This window comes from Jaculus jaculus, chromosome 9, assembly GCF_020740685.1.
Source record: "Jaculus jaculus isolate mJacJac1 chromosome 9, mJacJac1.mat.Y.cur, whole genome shotgun sequence".
Classification (NCBI taxonomy): Eukaryota; Metazoa; Chordata; class Mammalia; order Rodentia; family Dipodidae; genus Jaculus; species Jaculus jaculus.
In genome coordinates, this window is record NC_059110.1 from 133,984,319 (window position 1) to 134,002,545 (window position 18,227).

At 42.4% G+C, this 18,227-nt stretch overlaps 1 protein-coding gene across 1 annotated transcript in view; it reads right to left on the bottom strand.

The window, feature by feature from the left end:
• Nucleotides 1-18,227, bottom strand: part of Nsf (N-ethylmaleimide sensitive factor, vesicle fusing ATPase) — a 176,465-nt gene that overhangs the window by 15,703 nt on the left and 142,535 nt on the right. Inside the window, exon 17 of the mRNA XM_045158691.1 lies at nt 15,741-15,820. Within this exon, the coding sequence (XP_045014626.1) occupies nt 15,741-15,820 (80 nt within the window). The remainder of the gene's footprint in view (nt 1-15,740; nt 15,821-18,227) is intronic.

Here is an 18,227-nt window from a genome sequence, read left to right on the forward strand (position 1 = left end):
CTGGGATTAAAGGTGTGCGCCACCATGCCCGGCTGTGTGGTCCTTTTAATGCTGGCCTGCAGGGCAGGGACAGAAAGCTATGGAAGAGTCAGGTCCCCTGATGGATGGACGGCTTGGTAGAAGAAGGACAAACACCTTCATTGGCAGCTTTGTGGGGTAAATTTTTTGACCTAGCTCCAGTCGCCTCCTCAACCATAAAGGCGGGATTAGAAAACCCTCCCTGCCCTCAGACATGAGGTTCAGAATGCCGGGGAGGGGCTCTCTGCCGTCAACAAGGAGAGGAAGCAAGGTCCCCAGAGGAGCCTGGGCGCTTCGCATCCACGACGTGGGGTCAGGCGGGAGAGCAGCAGAACCCCGGGGTCCTGGCCTGTCCGCACAGCCCAGGCAGCGGCGGCCACGGTGGGGATGGGGGTGCGTCCTGGGGCGGCAAGAGGCCGGGAGAGGCCGGGGCGCGCAGGGGCTCAAGGGGCCTCTCAAGAGGGCGGGCGGCAGTCGGGACGCAGGAGGCCTTCCAACAAGGTGCTTTTGTCCACCACTGATCTGGCCGCTGTCTTGGGATGGGACAGTTCTTCATTCTTGGGATGGGGATAGTTTCTTTGTTGCTGGCTGGAGGCCTTTAGAAAAGATCTGCCTTACTGCACCACTTCTCACACTGCATTCCCGATAACCTGAACCTAGTTCCCAGCCTCCTTGAGTCTGTTCTGCCCCAGTCCCTGAGGCATTCAGCCAGCTGCCTGGCACCCAGCGGGAGTCACCTACAGTCCCTCTGCCCCAAAGACGCTGCCTTTACACCAGCCCGAGGGCTTTCCCTCAGCCAGACTTGCTTGAATGTCTGCTTCTCGTAGACGTACTCAAGCCTCGCCCTCGCCACACGTCCCCTCCTCACCCTGCTCTGGTCCTACCGTGAAAATCACCTTTCCTACAAACCGTCTACTTGACTCCCTCCCTTGCTGTCGTATTTCTCACAGGCTTCCTTTGTGAGGCCAGGCCTTATTCCTGTTTGGTTTTTACTGATGTGTCTGGGGCTAGCTCAATGCCTCGCCGAGTGCAAAGTTAATAAACGTGTTCAGCGGATGATGAGGCCAGGGTAGGTTTGAGGGTAGCAGATCACTCCATTGTTATGTTCTCTCTTCTGGCCCTAGAAAACTGTACATTATACTAAGCATTCAACAAGAAAATGCCCACCATTTTTGGGTACCTAAATGTTGACTACTGTGAAGTACTGAGTTTTAAAGAAAATATTCCAGAATGAATAGTGCATGTGTTCATTTATAATTTAAGTTGATGCCCACGGTTGCTATGACATTCTTTTTAGTTAATATACTCCTTAGCTAGTGATTGTGCAATGCAGACTTGATATTGGAGGACAGATGCGATCCGTGGCGAGTCATTAACTCAAGGTAGCAGTATAAATCTGGTTTCCTTTCAACCAAGTGAAAAGATGAACTACTGAGGTAGAGGGCTTGTCCAGGGAGGAAGCCCTGATCAACGCCCAGCAAACAACTAGGAGTCAGGCCAGCACGAGGGAGTGGTGGGCCTCTCTGCATATCCAGCCTGCATTTCTTTCTTTAAAAAAATTTTTTTTGTTCATTAAAAAAAATTATTTATTTATTTGAAAGCACAGAAAAAGGCAGAGAGAAAGAGAGAGAGAGAGAATGGGCACACCAGGGCCTCCAGCCACTGCAAACGAACTCCAGACACGTGTACCCCCTTGTGCATCTGGCTAACGTGGGTCCTGGAGAATCGAGCCTCGAACTGGGGTCCTTAGGCTTCACAGGCAAGTGCTTAACCGCTAAGCCATCTCTCCAGCCCTTTTTGTTCATTTTTATTTATTTATTTGAGAGCAACACAGAGAGAAAGAGGCAGAGAGAGAGAGAGAGAGAGAGAGAGAGAGAGAGAGAGAAAGAGAATGGGCATGCAAGGGTCTCCAGCTACTGCAAATGAACTCCAGATACATGTGCCCCCTTGTGCATCTGGCTAACGTGGGACCTGGGGAATCGAGCCTCGAACTGGGGTCCGTAGGCTTCACAGGCAAGCGCTTAACCGCTAAGCCATCTCTCCAGCCCCCAGCCTGCATTTCTGACTGTTACTCAAATGTCTGTAGCTGCTGCCGCCCCTCCTTTTCCTTGTCCTCCTATTTTCCTCTTGCAGTTAAATGTTGAATACCAAAGGAAGGATGTTTCACATAAATCTTGCTGTAACTGGGCAGACAGCTACTCTTAGGCTCTCCATTAGACTTTGCCCTGGAGCAAGTTCTTAGTCTAGCCCTTGTGCCAGGCCCGGTGCGCCAGCATGAGGACAAAGGGAGGGACTCGCGTCCAATCGGAGAGAACAATAAGCCTGACTCCAGATAAGTTTAAATGGGCAAACCCGACGATTTTGTGATCTCAGAGAATCTTCAGCAGCAATTTTAGGGAAGACTCTAGATCACCCGCTCTACACTTGGAGTGGCTCTTGAAGATTCATGTGTTCCCTGTCCCTTTGCCTTCTCCCTCTCCCTCCCTCTGCAGACGAGGACTGGGGCTGGGGGGTGAGGTGGCCTTGGCTCTCTGACTCAGAGGGAACTGGACCTGGGCTTCAGGCTCACTGACTTTCCATTAGGCTCTGAGGGCCATTTTTAAAAAATCTGCGTTTATTATTCATTTTTTCCAATGATGCTGGGAACTGAACAGAGGACCTCATGCTTGATAGGCAGGTGTCTTATCACATGTAGTTTTTAATTTAAATTCAAAATGATTGTTCTTCTAATTATGACTTTGGGAGATACATGACCTACCTAAGATTGGTGATGTCTATGCTCTTAGATAGAAGAAGTAAATTAAGAAAAATAAAGTTGTACTGACCATACCATACCAAGATTTTTTTTTTTTTTTTTTGAGGTAGGGTCTCACTCTAAGCCAGGCTGACCTTGAATTCACTTTGTAGTCTCAGGGTGGCCTTGAACTCATGACAATCCTCCTACCTCTGCCTTCCATGTGCTGGGATTAAAGGTGGGCACCACACGCCCAGCTACCACACTATTCTTTTATTTTTTATTTTATTTTTGTTCATTTTTATTTATTTATTTGAGAGTGACCGAGAGAGAGAGAAAGAGAGAGAAAGAGGCAGAGAGAATGGGCACACCATGCTTCTAGCCACTGTAAATGAACTCCAGATGTGTGCGTCCCCTTGTGCATCTAGCTAACATGGGTCCTGGGGAATCGAGCCTTGAACCAGGTCCTTAGGCTTCACAGGCAAGCGCTTTACCACTAAGCCATCTCTCTAGCCCTACCACACTATTCTTAGTGCTACAAAGAATGGTTTTGTGTAGATAACTCTTTCACTAGAAAGTTAACTGGAAACTGAATGTGGTGGCGCATGCCTTTAATCCCAACACTTGGGAGGCAGAGGTAGGAGAATCACTGTGAGTTTAAGGCCAGCCTGTGACTACAGAGTGAGTGCCAGGTCAGCCTGGGCTAGAGTGAGACCCTACATTGAAACAAAAAAAAAAAAAAAAAAAAAAGAAAGTTAACTGAAAGGCCACAGACTGATTAGCAAGCCCAACCTCCTACCCTGGCATCCACAATTTCCCTCACCAATTACAGCTTTCAGCTTGACAGTAACTAACCTGTGTACAAACCATCTCTAATTTAATTTTTACCTCTGTGGCTTTTTAAGAAAGAACTATTTTTATTTATATTTATTTATTAGAGGGAGGGAGAAAGAGAGAGAGAGAGAGAAAATGAGTGTGCCATGGCCTCTAGCCACTGCTAATGAACTCCAGACACATGCGCCATGTGCAGCTGGCTTATGTGGGTTCTGGAGAATTGAACCTGGGTCCTTAGACTTTGCAGGCAAGTGCCTTAACCCCTAAGCTATCTCTCCAGCCCAAACTCTGTGACTTTTACTCACAGCATTTCTGCTTATTACAATGCTTTCAAGAGGGCTTTTTTTTTTTTTTTTTTTTTTGCCAGTATGTAGTAGTCTTGTGTTTATGATTTTTCAAATTTTTCCTTTTTTCTACTCTGTCTTCATTTAACTCTATACAAACAACTTATTACTTTGGGCCCCAACATTTCAGAAGATGGATGCTCACAGACAGCAGCAGCTGACCAGAAGTGGAACTGTCAGAGCAGGCAGGCTCACTGGAACCCTGCATAACCCCTGATGCAACACACTCTCAGAGCAAGAGGCCCGCAGCACACCGGGCCGGCCTCACGCCTGCCGGGCAGCTCTTCACAGCCCGTGCGCCCTTGTTGAGCACCAGCCACACGGACAGTCCACACGGTGCTGACTATACTTGGCTTCAGACGCCAAAGATGGACATAGTAATTTTTTCCTCTTTAAAATCTAGAACAGGGGGCTGGAAACGTGGCTTAGCAGTTAAGGTGCCTGCCTGCAAAACCTAAGGACCTAAGTTCTACTCCCCAGTTCCCACATAAATCCAGATACACAAAGTGACATGTGTATCTGGAGTTCATTTGCAGTGGCTGGAGGCCCTGGTATGACCATTCTCTCGATGTCCCTGTGCTCTGTTATCTCTCTCTTCTTGCAGATAAGTAAATAAACAAATGATAAAATAAAACAAACTAAAGGAGGGCCAGCATGGTGACACACGCCTTTAATCCCAGCACTCAGGAGGCAGAGGTAGGAGGACCCCTGTGAGTTTGAAAGTTTGAGGCCTGTCTAGGACTACATAGTGAATTTCAGGTCAACCTGGGTTAGGGCAAGACCCTATCTCAAAAAACAAAAAACAAAACAAATAATCTAAAGTAGGGCACAAGCCTTTACTCCTACCACTCAAGAGGAGAGGTAGGTTATTATTTTGTCTTTATTTTTTGTTGGAGAGGGGTTAGTTTTTTTGAAATGAATAATTAAATAATTGAGTTGGTGTTCTCACAACTAAAGCAGCAACTTACAAGAACATTCTTGATTTACAAATAAGAAAATTGAGGCTCAGAAGTTAAATGGATTCAAATTCAAGCCTTCTAATTTTACTTCCTTTCCTCCTATTTGAACTGTCAGAGACAATTCTATGTGCAGTTAAGATCCATTGTCTTCAAAATATCCCCCAGCCCAACAAAGAATATCTATAGAACCAAGCACTGTGGGGTGCACCTATAATCCTAGCCACTTGGGAGGCTGAGGCAGAAAAATTGCAAGTTCGAGGCCAGCATGGGCTACCTGGAGACCCTGTTTCAAAAGAAAATAAAACCAAACAGGTTTTTTTTAAGGGTGTGTGTGTGTAGGGCAGGTGTTGGGGGGGCTTCTCAGTGAGAAAGCACTCTTCATTCCTCAGTGTGAGAAACAGCTGTCACAGTGATGTGGTTATAGACAAATTGTGACTTAAAAACATCAAGTTTGGACTGGAGAGATGGCTTAGTGGTTAAATGCTTGCCTGTGAAGCCTAAGGACCCCGGTTCAAGGCTCGACTCCCCAGGACCCACATTAGCCAGATGAACAAGGGGGTGCACACGTCTGGAGTTCGTTTGCAGTGGCTGGAAGCCCTGGCTTCTCATACTCTTTCTCTGTTGTTCTCAAATAAATAAACAACAAAAAAATAATTAAAAAAAAATCAAGTTTCCATTCTGTTTACATTCCAATAAACATCAGGAATACTGATAGATTGTCCTGATCCTTTTACAAGGTGTCCCTTTTGGTTCTACCCGATGGCTGTTCAGTAATACTGCATAGCATAAGGCCCCAGGGCCCTCCAAAGATCTGTGTCCTGATTTCAGGCACAGTAAGGTGGGAAAGAAACTGGGATACCATTGAGTGCACTACTAGTTAGGAAAAAGAACTGCGGTCCTAAGGTACAGGTGGCTGCGGAGAAGGGAAGCAGGTAGCTGCTTTGATCAGCAGCGTCATCCTGAAGGCTGAGGACGAGTGTCCCAGGGTCTCACACTGGCCAGGTACCCTGGCCTTTCTTCTACTCACTACCTGAGTGAGCTCTAAAATTCCGGTCTCCACTGCATTCTTCTTCTTTTTTATTTTTTTTAATTTTTTTAAAAAATTTTGTTTTTATTTTTATTTATTTGAGAGCAACAGACAGACAGAGAGAAAGAGGCAGATAGATAGAGAATGGGCATGCCAGGGCCTCCGGCCACTGCAAACGAACTCCAGATGCGTGCGCCCCCTTGTGCATCTGGCTTACATGGGACCTGGGGAATTGAGCCTCGAACCAGGGCCCTTAGGCTTCACAGGCAAGCGCTTAACTGCTAAGCCATCTCTCCAGCCCTTTCTTTTTAAATAAGGACTATTTGCTTATTTGAGAGAGAGAGAGAGAGAAAGAGAGAGAGAGAGAGAGGGAGAGAGAGAAGGCGTGCCAGGGCCTCTACCAATGCAAATGAACTCCGGATAAATGCACCATCTTGTGCATCTGGCTTACATGGGTCCTGGGGACTCGAAACTAGGGTTTTTTTTTTTTTTTTCTTTGTGGGCAAGTGCCTTAACCACTGAGCCATCTCCCAGGCCCTTCATTCTTTTTAATATAAAAAAAAAATCTCCAATACTTGGGCCAGGCATGGTGGCACATGCCTTTAATCCCAGCACCTGGGAGGCAGAGATAGGACAAGCATGTGTTTAAGGCCACCCTGAGATTACACAGTGAATTCTAGGTCAGCCTGGGCTACAGTGAGACCCTACTTTGGAAAACCAAAAATAAAATAAAATAAAATAAAGTAAAATCTCCAATACCCAGACAAACATTAGTTTTTGGACTTGGCAAGCTTCTAAACCTCACTGCATGTAAGACATGGGGAAGGAGGTCTGTTACTTTCTTCAAGTGCTGCACGTAAGGAACGTGGTGCCCAAGTACCTCAAATGGGACTCTAATCTCACTGTCTTTGCAAACGTTGCTCTTCAGAAGAGTTGCAGTCCCAGCTGTCTTATCTAGCAAGTAAAAAGGTCCTGTGGACTACCTAACGATGCTTCTTTCACAAAAAAGTCTTCAGCCGGGTGTGGTAGTGCACGCTTTTAATCCCAGCACTCAGGAGGCAGAGGCAGGAGGATTGCTGTGAGTTTGAGGCCAACCTGGGACTATACAGTAAATTCCAGGTCAACCAGGGCTAGAATGAGACCCTGCCTCAAAACAAAACAAAACAAAACAAAACAAAACAAAACAAAACAAAACAAAACAAAACAAAACAAAACAAAACAAAAAAGGGCTGGAGGGATAGCTTAGTGGTTAAGGCATTTGCCTGCAAAGCCAAAGGACCCAGGTTTGATTCCCCAGGACCCATGTTAGCCAGATGTACAAGGGGGGCACAAATGTCTGGAGTTCATTTGCAGTGGCTGGAGTCCCTGGTATGCCCATCCTCGAATAGACTCAGGCCCCACAGGATGCTGGGATACTGTAAACAACATCTTCTAATGCCAGTGTCATAGTGGAGCTATTTATCTAGGACATTGGAGACAAAATGGGTGTTCTAGCTGCGAGAAAATATTTTGTCTCAACATTATTAACACTTCTTTGCTCATTACAATTTAGATGTTCTGAGAAATGGTATGTGTGTATGCACTGATCTTGGTATTCATTAATGTCTATTTTACTTGAGTTTTTTCAAAAACAAAACAGAACAATGCCCCCTACACACTTAAAATACCTGCTGGTCTTATTCAGCAGATTTTTGTAAAAATACTACGAAAAAACTTATTGAATATTTTTCATTGTCTTTGATGTATTTGGTACTACTCTACATTTATGTATTTTATATGTTCAAACACATATCCAATTTACATAGAACTTTCCAAGAAAACCTACCATCCATAGCAAAATAAACATAAAATAATTTTTATAAAATACATTAGTCACCAAATGTCACTGACTTAATAAATATGGAAATTGGGCCACTGAACTGTCAATCATCATTTTTAAAAAATAAATGAAGGGCTGTAGAGATGGCTTAGCAGTTAAGGTGCTTGCCTGCAAAGCCAAAGAGGCCAGGTTCAATTCCCCAGGAACTACGTAAGTCAGATGCACAAGGTGGCGCACACATCTGGAGTTCATTTGCAGTGCTAGAAGCCCTGATGTAAGCCTCCTTTCTCTCTCTCTCTCTCTCAAATAGATAAAATAAAGTAAAATAAAAAAAAAAAAATAAGCCAGGTGTGGTGCAGCATGTCTTTAATCCCAGCACTCGGGAGGCAGAGGTAGGAAGATTGCCATGAATTTGAGGCTACCCTGAGACTACATAGTGAATTCAGGGTCAGCCTGGGCAGGAGCAAGACCCTACCTCGAAAAACTAAAATAGATAAATAAATAAATAAATAAATAAGTAAATCAGATCCAATGCATGTCACGATGTCATAATTGGTTACAATTAATGTGTCTGTCAAAATGACTAAAGTGGTTATCTTATATCTTACTGAGTCATATTGTGGTCATTAGCCAGAGTTAATTTCCAGCAGATAGATGGAGAGATGCTCATGTTTAGGCATGTAGAACTTGGAATCATCCATTACTTGCTTATTTTGCTAAAGTAGCCCAAAGCCTGAAGAGTTGCCTAGTCTTACCAAGACTTCCTGGCAGTGTACCCATGGCAAGACTGCCCTAAGCTGTCATGGGGATTCTATAAAAGCAGCTTTCTCCATAGATTGGTGACGCTAAGACAGAATCCATGGAGAAACAAATATGCCTGCCTAGATATACATAGTTTTAAAGTTTTAAAACGATTGTATTTTTATTTATTTGAGACACAGAGAGGGAGAGAGAGAGAATGGGCATGACAGGGCCTCTAGCCACTGTAAACTCTAGATGCATGTGCTACCATATGCATCTGGCTTATGTGGGACCTGGAGATTGAACCTAGGTCCTTAGGTTTTAGGTTTTTTGTTTTTTTTTTTTTTAATTTGAGAGCGACAGACACAGAGAGAAAGACAGATAGAGGGAGAGAGAGAGAATGGGCGCGCCAGGGCTTCCAGCCTCTGCAAACAAACTCCAGACGCGTGAGCCCCCTTGCGCATCTGGCTAACGTGGGACCTGGGGAACCGAGCCTCGAACCGGGGTCCTTAGGCTTCACAGGCAAGCGGTTAACCGCTAAGCCATCTCTCCAGCCCGGTCCTTAGGTTTTGTAGGCATGCGCCTTAACCACTAAGCCATCTCTCCAGTCTCTAGTAAAAAATTTTAACTGTAGAGCCAGGGGTGGTTAATCCCAGCACTCGGGAGGCAGAAGTAGGAGGATCATCATGAGTTTGAGGCCACCCTGAGACTACATAGTGAATTCCAGGTCAGCCTGGGCTAGAGTGAGACCCTACCTCAAAAAACCAAAACCAAAAACAAAAAACCCTGTGAGGCCTGAGCTTTACTCCAGTAATATTACTATCAATTTTGTGTAATATTCTATAATAAAAGTTTACAGATTCCAAATGGTTTTCCATTGGTGTGATGCAGACAAGTTACATGTAGACTAATATATCAACTCCTGTCAGCTAAGCAGAAGGCAGGGGGTACCTGGGGCATGGGCCTCTGGCCAGTTTTGACTGTCCTCAGCCATTTACCCAAGTGTATGATCAGATGTCATCACTTTCTACATGGGAAGAACAGCAAAGCTATTCTCTATTCAGGGGATGCCTTTCAGTATGATTCCAGCAGTGTCAAGTGCACCCGAGATAAAACAGTCACATTAATGGCTTGACTCTTCTCAGACTTGCGAAGGAAACGTGGAAACAAGTCATTTTATAGCCTAAAGAGTTCCTTTTTTGGGCACTTTATTTTGTCTTCCAAAAGACAAATATATATTTTAAAAGGTGGCATTAGAGGAAAATAATCCAGCCAGCGCTGTGGCAGGTGCAGGAGGCTCACCTGGCTTCCCGCTCACTGCTGCCTCTTCTGTGACATCAAGACCACAGCGTTCATCCTCCCGAGTTGGAAAAGCACATCTCCCTCAACTTCCATAAATCTGAAAAACTTAAAAAGAGCCCCAGTGCCATCGAGTAAAAAAAGAGACGGCATTAGGACTCTGATTGCAAGGAGGAGTGTCTTCGAGCTTCTCACTGCTAAGCCGGACATTTCCTAACACTGGACAAATTGTACGTCCAGCTCAGGGCGGGTGAACTGCAGTGGTCTTTTACCCCCCAAGCCAATTGTTAGCTTTTCACAGGAATCAGCAGGGAAGCACATGTGAAACCTCTGTGTGCCGGTGAGCGCGCCCTTCCCTGTGTGACTCTGCATGTAGATGAAGCAGGCTGGGCGCCTTTCTGAGCTGCTGCTGCCGAGTTCTCAGAGAAGCCCTTTTCTCCGGCGTGGCGCCCTGCTGGGACAGCCCTTTTCAATTTTTCTATCCCCCCTCGATCTCTTCTCCTGCAGAACACAGGGAAACTTGATTGAAATAAAGACCTAGGGAACATGTTTTATTTTCTCCTGTTCAATCCATTTTAGAAAAGCTTTTAATTGGTTTTAAAAAGATGCTAAACAAAATGTGATGATGTTTTTCAGTCTTCGCGAGCTACTGATACCACTTTTTATTCTCTCAAAGGGCTAATAAATCAATCATGAAATTAACTCTCTAGCTAAATTTAAAGCAAATCCACTGAATACCAGGTTCATTAAAAATCTATGCATTTACTTAGAAAAAAAATTTAAATTCAAAGAAAATTATCCTAGTAACTGAAATCTGACTTGAATTTTTAGTTCTACACTGAAAATCTGAGCAAGGCAACCACAAAGGGGAAAAAAAGGAGGGCTTGTGAACCTGGTTTAATAAGCCAGTTTACAAGAAGGGAGGGTGGGGGAGGGGTAGAAGTGGAAGAGAGAATATCTTGATACATAACAACATAGTGCCCCTGGAGGGACTCTTTTATTTGAGCATGTGCACACATGCACAATTTTTCGGTGAGAAAGCTGGAATTACAACAAATGCAAAATTAAGGATCCTGTGACTGATATGATTACTGTCCTTTTAAAGAAAAGTGCTCATTGCTTGTTTCCCTACCAGTAAGAAGTAATGATTTCCTGTTGACTATACACTTTATAGTACTCACATGCCTATAATTTTAGTAGGTAACTGAAAAACCTCTGTGGTACTGATTTGGTGAAATGAATGCTTCCATCTTAGAAAGACAAATATTCTTGGCATTAGATCAGCCTCAAAAATTTCGCTAGTTTTCTTGGGTTAATATAAATTAATTTTTAAAAACAAGGTAGTACTGAAAAGGCAGGTAGTAATTTTGTCAAATATGTGCCAACTAGAACTATTTCTGACAATTTTTCCTGTCACAAGTTCATGTGTGCAGCAGGTCATCTGGCAGCTTGAATCAGTCACCAAACTGATGATGATGGGCGAGTGTCCCCTTCAAGACAATTTCTGCCACTTTCTGCCACTAATGCAACCATCTTTCTTACTTCTTAAATATTTCTATTTCTTAGTTCTTTGAGAAATTTGTTCCACATTCCTCTGTAATGATCCAATTGCCATTTCTAAGATTTCTTCCTAGCTGGGCCATGTAGCTTGGGCGCTCACTTCTCACTTGTGAACACTCCATGTAATTCTCCTTTTATCATCTAAATAGCTCTGTAAGGCATATTTTTAAAAAGTGACCATTTTATTGAGATGTAATTTATATACCAGTTTACCCACTTAAAATGTATAATTCAACAGTTTTTAGTATATTCTCAGCATGTGCAATCTTATCACAGTCATTGTGAGAATATTTTTATCCCTCCATAAGAGATTCCATACTTACTAGCCATCACCTCTTATTCTCCCAATCTTTCCCTCCCAACCACTAATGTATTTTCTATCTATATAGGAAGAACCATACAGTATGCTCTTTTGGAACCATTTTCTTTCACTTGGCATATTATCAAGGTTTAGCATTTTTTTGTTGTTGTTGCAGAATAATATCCCTTTGTCTGCATATATTAGATTTTCTTTTACTTACATTTGTATTGTTTTCATTTTGGACTACCATGAACAATATTGCTATGAAGATTCATATATAAGCTTTTGTGTTGGCATGTATTTTCACTTATTTGGGGTTTATACCTAGGAGCAGAAAGCAAAAGGCCATCTCCTAACTTAATGTTTAAACTGGGAATTTCTAAACTGTTTCCCCAAAGCAACACAATTATTACATTCTTACCAGCAATGTATATGGGTTCCAATTTTCTACTTCTTCACCTACATGTGTTTCATCTATCCTAGACAGTGTGAAGTGGCACCTTACTGTGTGGCTTTGATTTACATTCCCTGATGCCTGAATGACGTTGACAACCTTTTCATGTAATTACTGGTCATCTGAACTTAACATTTTTGAAATTTTTCACATTAATTGTACCTTGTCTAATAAATTCTAGCAACACTGACAACCCAAGCTCATCAAGATAAGAAAATGCTAATATATATAATAACTGAATAAACTATCCAAGAAAGATGTATATCTCTCTATGCTACACACTGTGAGATTTAAAAGCATACTATCCCTTCTTTTAAGAATCTTGTAATTGTTCTTATAAGATAGAAGTTATTCTTTAATCTTTAATCAAATGCTAATGTTAATTTGTTAGCATTTCTTTTATTTCTTCTTCTTCTTCTTCTTCTTTTTTTTTTTTTTTTTGAGGTAGGGTCTCACCCTAGCTCAGGCTGACCTGGAATTCACTATGTAGTCTCAGAGTGGCCTTGAACTCATGGTGATCCTCCTACCTCTGCCTCTCCAGTGCTGGGACTAAAGGCGTGCGCCACCACGCCCAGCTTATTCTTATTTAATTCTATTCAGATCTATTTAGGATTATAAAACTCCCAGCCATGAGATGCATCTTTATTTAAACTAACATGTATAATACTTCTCTAGGTAAAAGATAGGAAGTTTAAAATAGTACTATATAGCTATTATTTCTTCTTCTTCTAATAATAATAATAGTTATTACTATTATTTTCAAGGTAGGGTCTCATCATAGCCCAGACTGACCTAGAACTCATTTTATGGTCCTAGGCTGGTCTTGACCTCACAGTATTTCTCCTACCTCTGCCTCCCGAGTGCTGGAATTAAAGGTATGTACAACCATGCCTGGCTTGTCTCCTAATTTCTAGCATAAATTATCACTTTTTAAAACAATACTATTTGGATTATTTGTGTTTGTATGGGTGCACCATACAACTCCAGACATTTGTAACACTTTTTCCACCTGGCTTAATTGGGAGACTTGAGAATTGAACCTGGGCCTGCAGCTTTGCAAGCAAGTGACTTTAGCTGCTGAGCAGTCTTCCTAGCCTCAATTATTATTATTTTTTTTTACTTTTTGGTTTGTTTGGTTTTTTTTCAAGGTAGGCTTTCACTGTATCCCTGGCTGACCTAGAACTCACTCTGTAGCTCCATGCTGGCCTAGAGAACACAGCAATCCTCCAACGTCAGCCTCCTGATTGCTGAAACTAACGGTGTATGATGCCATGCCCAGCTCTCATAAATTATTTTTAAATAAACAACCGAATATTACAATAAATATACTTAAGTGCCTTAAATATTTCTCATCCTCAAATATGAAATATGCTGGCTTCATGAAAATATTTTTGTGGGAATAATATATATGTAGACATTGAGAAGAAACTATTTTTGTTTCAGTAACTTTAGATATATTTTAGATATTTATTTATTTATTTTGTTTTTTTGAGGTAGGGTCTCACTCTAGCCCAGGCTGACCTGGAATTCACTATGTAGTCTCAGGATGGCCTCAAATTTACAGCGATTCTTCTACCTCTGCCTCCCAAATACTCGGATTAAAGGTGTGTGCCACCATGCCTGGCTTATTTATTTTTTTTAATTGAAGGAATCAATTGATGAAAAAAATATACTCATTTCTCTAGCTTCAGCATTAGTATAAGCTACAACTTCAATATGCTGAGGCAGGAGAATTACTTAAACCCAAGATTTTGAGATCAGTTTGGGCAATAAAGGGAGACACCTTCCCCCATCTCACAGAAATGGTTAGGGACTGGGGATATGCATGGGGCTTGATGTTTGATTCCTAACACAGTAAAAAAAATATCCTTTCACAGTGCATATCTATATATTTTGCAAATTTTGAAGCATATCATGTACTACTATTGAAAATTGTTTTTTTAAAATGTTTTATTTATTTATTTATTTATTTGAGAGCGACAGACACAGAAAGACAGAGAGGGAGAGAGAGAATGGGCGTGCCAGGGCTTCCAGCCTCTGCAAACGAACTCCAGACGCGTGCGCCCCCTTGTGCATCTGGCTAACGTGGGAACTGGGGAACCAAGCCTCGAACCAGGGTCCTTAGGCTTCACAGGCAAGCGCTTAACCGCTAAGCCATCTCTCCAGCCCTGAAAATTGTTTTTAAAAGCACCAATTCTAGCACTTGGGAGGCAGAAGTAGGAGGGTTATCATGAATTAGAGGCCAGCCAGAGACTACAGAGTGAGTACCAGGTCAACCTGGGCTAGAGTGAGACCCTACCTCAAAAAACAAACAAACAAACAAAAGATACAACCCAAAGGGGAAAAAAAGCACCAAAACACCCTAAAAATCAAGACAAGTCTTTAAAGTACTATATGCACACATATACATTTCCCTGTTATTTTAAATTAGATTCACCAGCTTAACATTCAAAATACTCCATACAGTTTAATTTATATCTTCATACATGAGATACCCATATCAACCCTAAGATGTTTTTCACGTTAATGCTTAACCCCTTTATATCTATCGGCCTTTGACTGGCGTTTCTTCAAGGCTGTATGGTGCATGCAGAATCAGTCTACAGCCTCTGTGCTGCAAAGTACCAAATCCCCTCTGGCAGCTTCTACATAAGTAATGTTTTCACAAACCCTTATTAGGTGATTTCCCATTTGTCAAGGCAATAAAATCACCAGTCTCTAGCAGCCACATCAGTAAAAAGCAACTAAATGAATTAAGATTCTGGTTGTATCTTCATTCATTAAAAGTACCGTATGGCATAAAGTGACTCAAGGTCATGTGCACAAGTTTTAAAACAGACACACAGACACACACACAGATACACACACACAGACACATACACACACACAGACACACACACACAGCAACCTGTCTATAGTAAATTAGCATAAGCTTCCTCAAATACAAATTCTCAGGAAAACCTGTGAGGTGATAAATGAAACAAATGGGAACATGTATTGAATCTTGTCCACATTTGTATCATAATTTCCTGTTTGGGGCACACAGGGATAAAGATATAGAATATGCCAGAAAAGTTATAAAACAAGATATAACAACCGAAACTGTCATATTTAACTATCTTCAGAAAAGAAAAAGAAATCTGTTAAGAACATAATTGACCTTAAGGGGCCAGTAGTTAAAGACACTTGCATGCAAAGCCTGATGGCCCAGATTCAATTCCTCAATCACCCAAGTAACGCCAGAGAGGTGTTCATCTGCAGCAACAAGAGACCTTGGAACACATACACACACACGGATGCACACATAAATGTGCAAATACATGTTTTTTAAAAGAAAATAATTTACCTTAAGATAGAGGCCAGCTCAGATCACCTTTCTACATCCCTTCAATATCAGAATTTTATGTCTATCATAACCTGCTTATTTGAGAGTGTACTACTAAATAAAATCCACTAAAAAACCCTCTATGGAAATACATTTTTTATTTCTTTTAAAATTTTTATTTTATTTTAGATAATTTTTACAAATGTACAGAATGCATTTCAATCATTGCCTTCTGCCTCCCTGTCCATCTCACTGAGCTCTTCCCAACCAGTCCTACTTCTACTTTGATGTCTATGTGGGTGCGTGATTTTTTTTTTTTTTTTACCTGAGGAGGTGCCTTTTTCAGTAACACGAGGAGAGCCTGCAACACCAAATTCGAAAATCTGGGGCCAATGGGGACATAATCTGAAAAAGAAACACGGTTTTGTTTAGGGATTTGACATACATATGATACATATCAAAATATTCAATTTTTTTAAGAATAAGCATTATCCTTAATACAGTCAAGCAACTATATGTAACAAGAAAAAATACTTTGAATAAACTAAATGCTCAAAATGTCACACAAGAAGCTGGGCGTAGTGGCGCACGCCTTTAATCCCAGCACTTGGGAGGCAGAGGTAGGAGGATTGCTGTGAGTTCGAGGCCATCCTGAGACTGCATAATAAATTCCAGGTCAGTTTGGGCTAAAGTGACACCCTACCTCCAAACACACACACACAAAAAAGAAAGTCACATAAGAACTCTTATAGGTAATTTTATTTATTTATTTGAGAAAGAGAAACACAGAGAGAAAGTGGCAGATAGAGAGAGAGAATGGGCATGCCAGGGCCTCCAGCCCTGCAAACGAACTCCAGATACATGTGCCACCTTTTGCATCTGGCTTATGTGGGTCCTGGGGAATTGAACATGGGTTCTTAGGTTTCTCAGGCAAGTACCTTCACCACAAAGCTACCTCTCCAGCCTCTTATAGGTAGTTTTTAAAAAGGGTTTCTAAATATCCATTGAATTCGTCTAGATTTTTTCTGGCTTTCAGAGATTTTTTTTTGATTATTTTTATTTATTTATTTGACAGCGAGAGAGAGAGAGAGAGAGAGAGAGAGAGAGAGAGAGAGAGAGAGAGAGAGAGAGAGAGAATAGGCATGCTAGGGCCTCCAGCCACTGCAAACAAACTCCAGATGCATGCGTCACCTTGTGCATCTGGCTTATGTGGGTCCTGGGGAACTGAGCCTTGAATTGGGTCCTTAGGCTTCACAGGCAATCATTTAACTGCTAAGCCATCTCTCCAGCCCCTCAGAGACTTTTTTTTTTTGGCTTCGAGGTAGGGTCTTAACTCTGGCCCAGGCCGACCTGGGATTCACTATGTAGTCTCAGGCTGGCCCCGAACTCACGGTGATCCTCCTACCTCTGCCTCCCCAGTGCTGGGATTAAAGGCATTTGTCACCATGCCCAGTTCCCCTCAGAGACTTTTTTGTTGTTGTTGTTCATTTCTTTTTATTTATTTATTTGAGTGTGACAGAGAAAGAGAGAGAGAGAGAGAGAGAGAGAGAGACACACGCATGCGCCTCCGAGACTTTTTGAGAAAGGGTTCCATGTAGCACAGGCTGGCTTTGAACTTGCTCTGTAACCTAGGATGAACTCCAACTTCTAATCCTCTTGTTTCCATCTCCAGAGTGCTAGGAGTACGTCGGGCACTGCCCTCCCAGCTTTGTGCGGTGCAAGCATTCTACCAATTGAGCTATGCATCCCTAGCTGAGGCCTTTTTCTTTACTTTGTTTTTTGTTTGTTTGTTTTATAAATGGGTTGCTTTGCAAACAATGTTTCCTTCGTTGGCATATTACTAAGAGTTCAAACAGGGACTTGCTACATTTTAAAACTATTTTATCCCCCCCCCCCACCCCGTAGGGTTTCACTTTAGTCCAGGCTGACCTGGAATTCACTATGAAGTCTCAAGGTGGCTTCAAACTCACAGCAATCCTCCTACCTCAGCTTCCTGAGTGCTGGGATTAAAGGTGTGCACCACCACACCCAGCTTTATTTCTTTTATTTATTTATTTGAGAGAGAAAGAAGCACAAATAGAGAGGCAGATAGAGAATGGGCGCGTCAGGGCCTCCAGCCGCTGCAAATGAACTCCAGATGCATGCGCTCCCTTGTGCATCTGGCTTACATGGGTCCTGGGGAACTGAACTTAGGCTCTTTGGCTTTGCAGGCAAGTACCTTAACTGCTAAGCTATTTCTCTAGCTGGAGGCCCTTCTTTAAAAATATTTTTTGTTATTTTTATTTATTTATTTGAGAGTGACAGACAGAGAGAGGAAGAGGCAGAGAGAGAGAGAGAGAGAGAGAGAGAGAGAGAGAGAGAGAGAGAGGCCCTTTTTTTTTTTTAAAGGGGAAACTAACCAGGTGTATTTACAAAATATTTTAAAGAAATCACTGCAAATATTATAGTACACTTACATATAGTATACTGACAACAGAGTTGGACCCTTGAAGGTGGGTAGAAATGGGCTGGGGACGTGGCTCAGTGCCTAGCATACGTGAGACCCTGAGTTTGATCCCCAGAACTGCAGGGGCGAGGGGGGGGAAACAAGATGTAAAAAGAAAGTTTAGGGCTGAAAAGATGGCTTAGCACTTCAGGTGGTTACCTGCAAAGCCTATGAAACCAGCTTCAAGATCTACATAAGCCAGATGTACAAGGTAGCAAAGCCTGCTGGCCTGGCTCAACTCCCAAGCCACCCAGGTAAGTAGGAGGAAAAAAGTAGTGTAAGTGTCTAGTGTTCTTTTGCAGTGGCAGAGGTCCTGGCATGCATGTG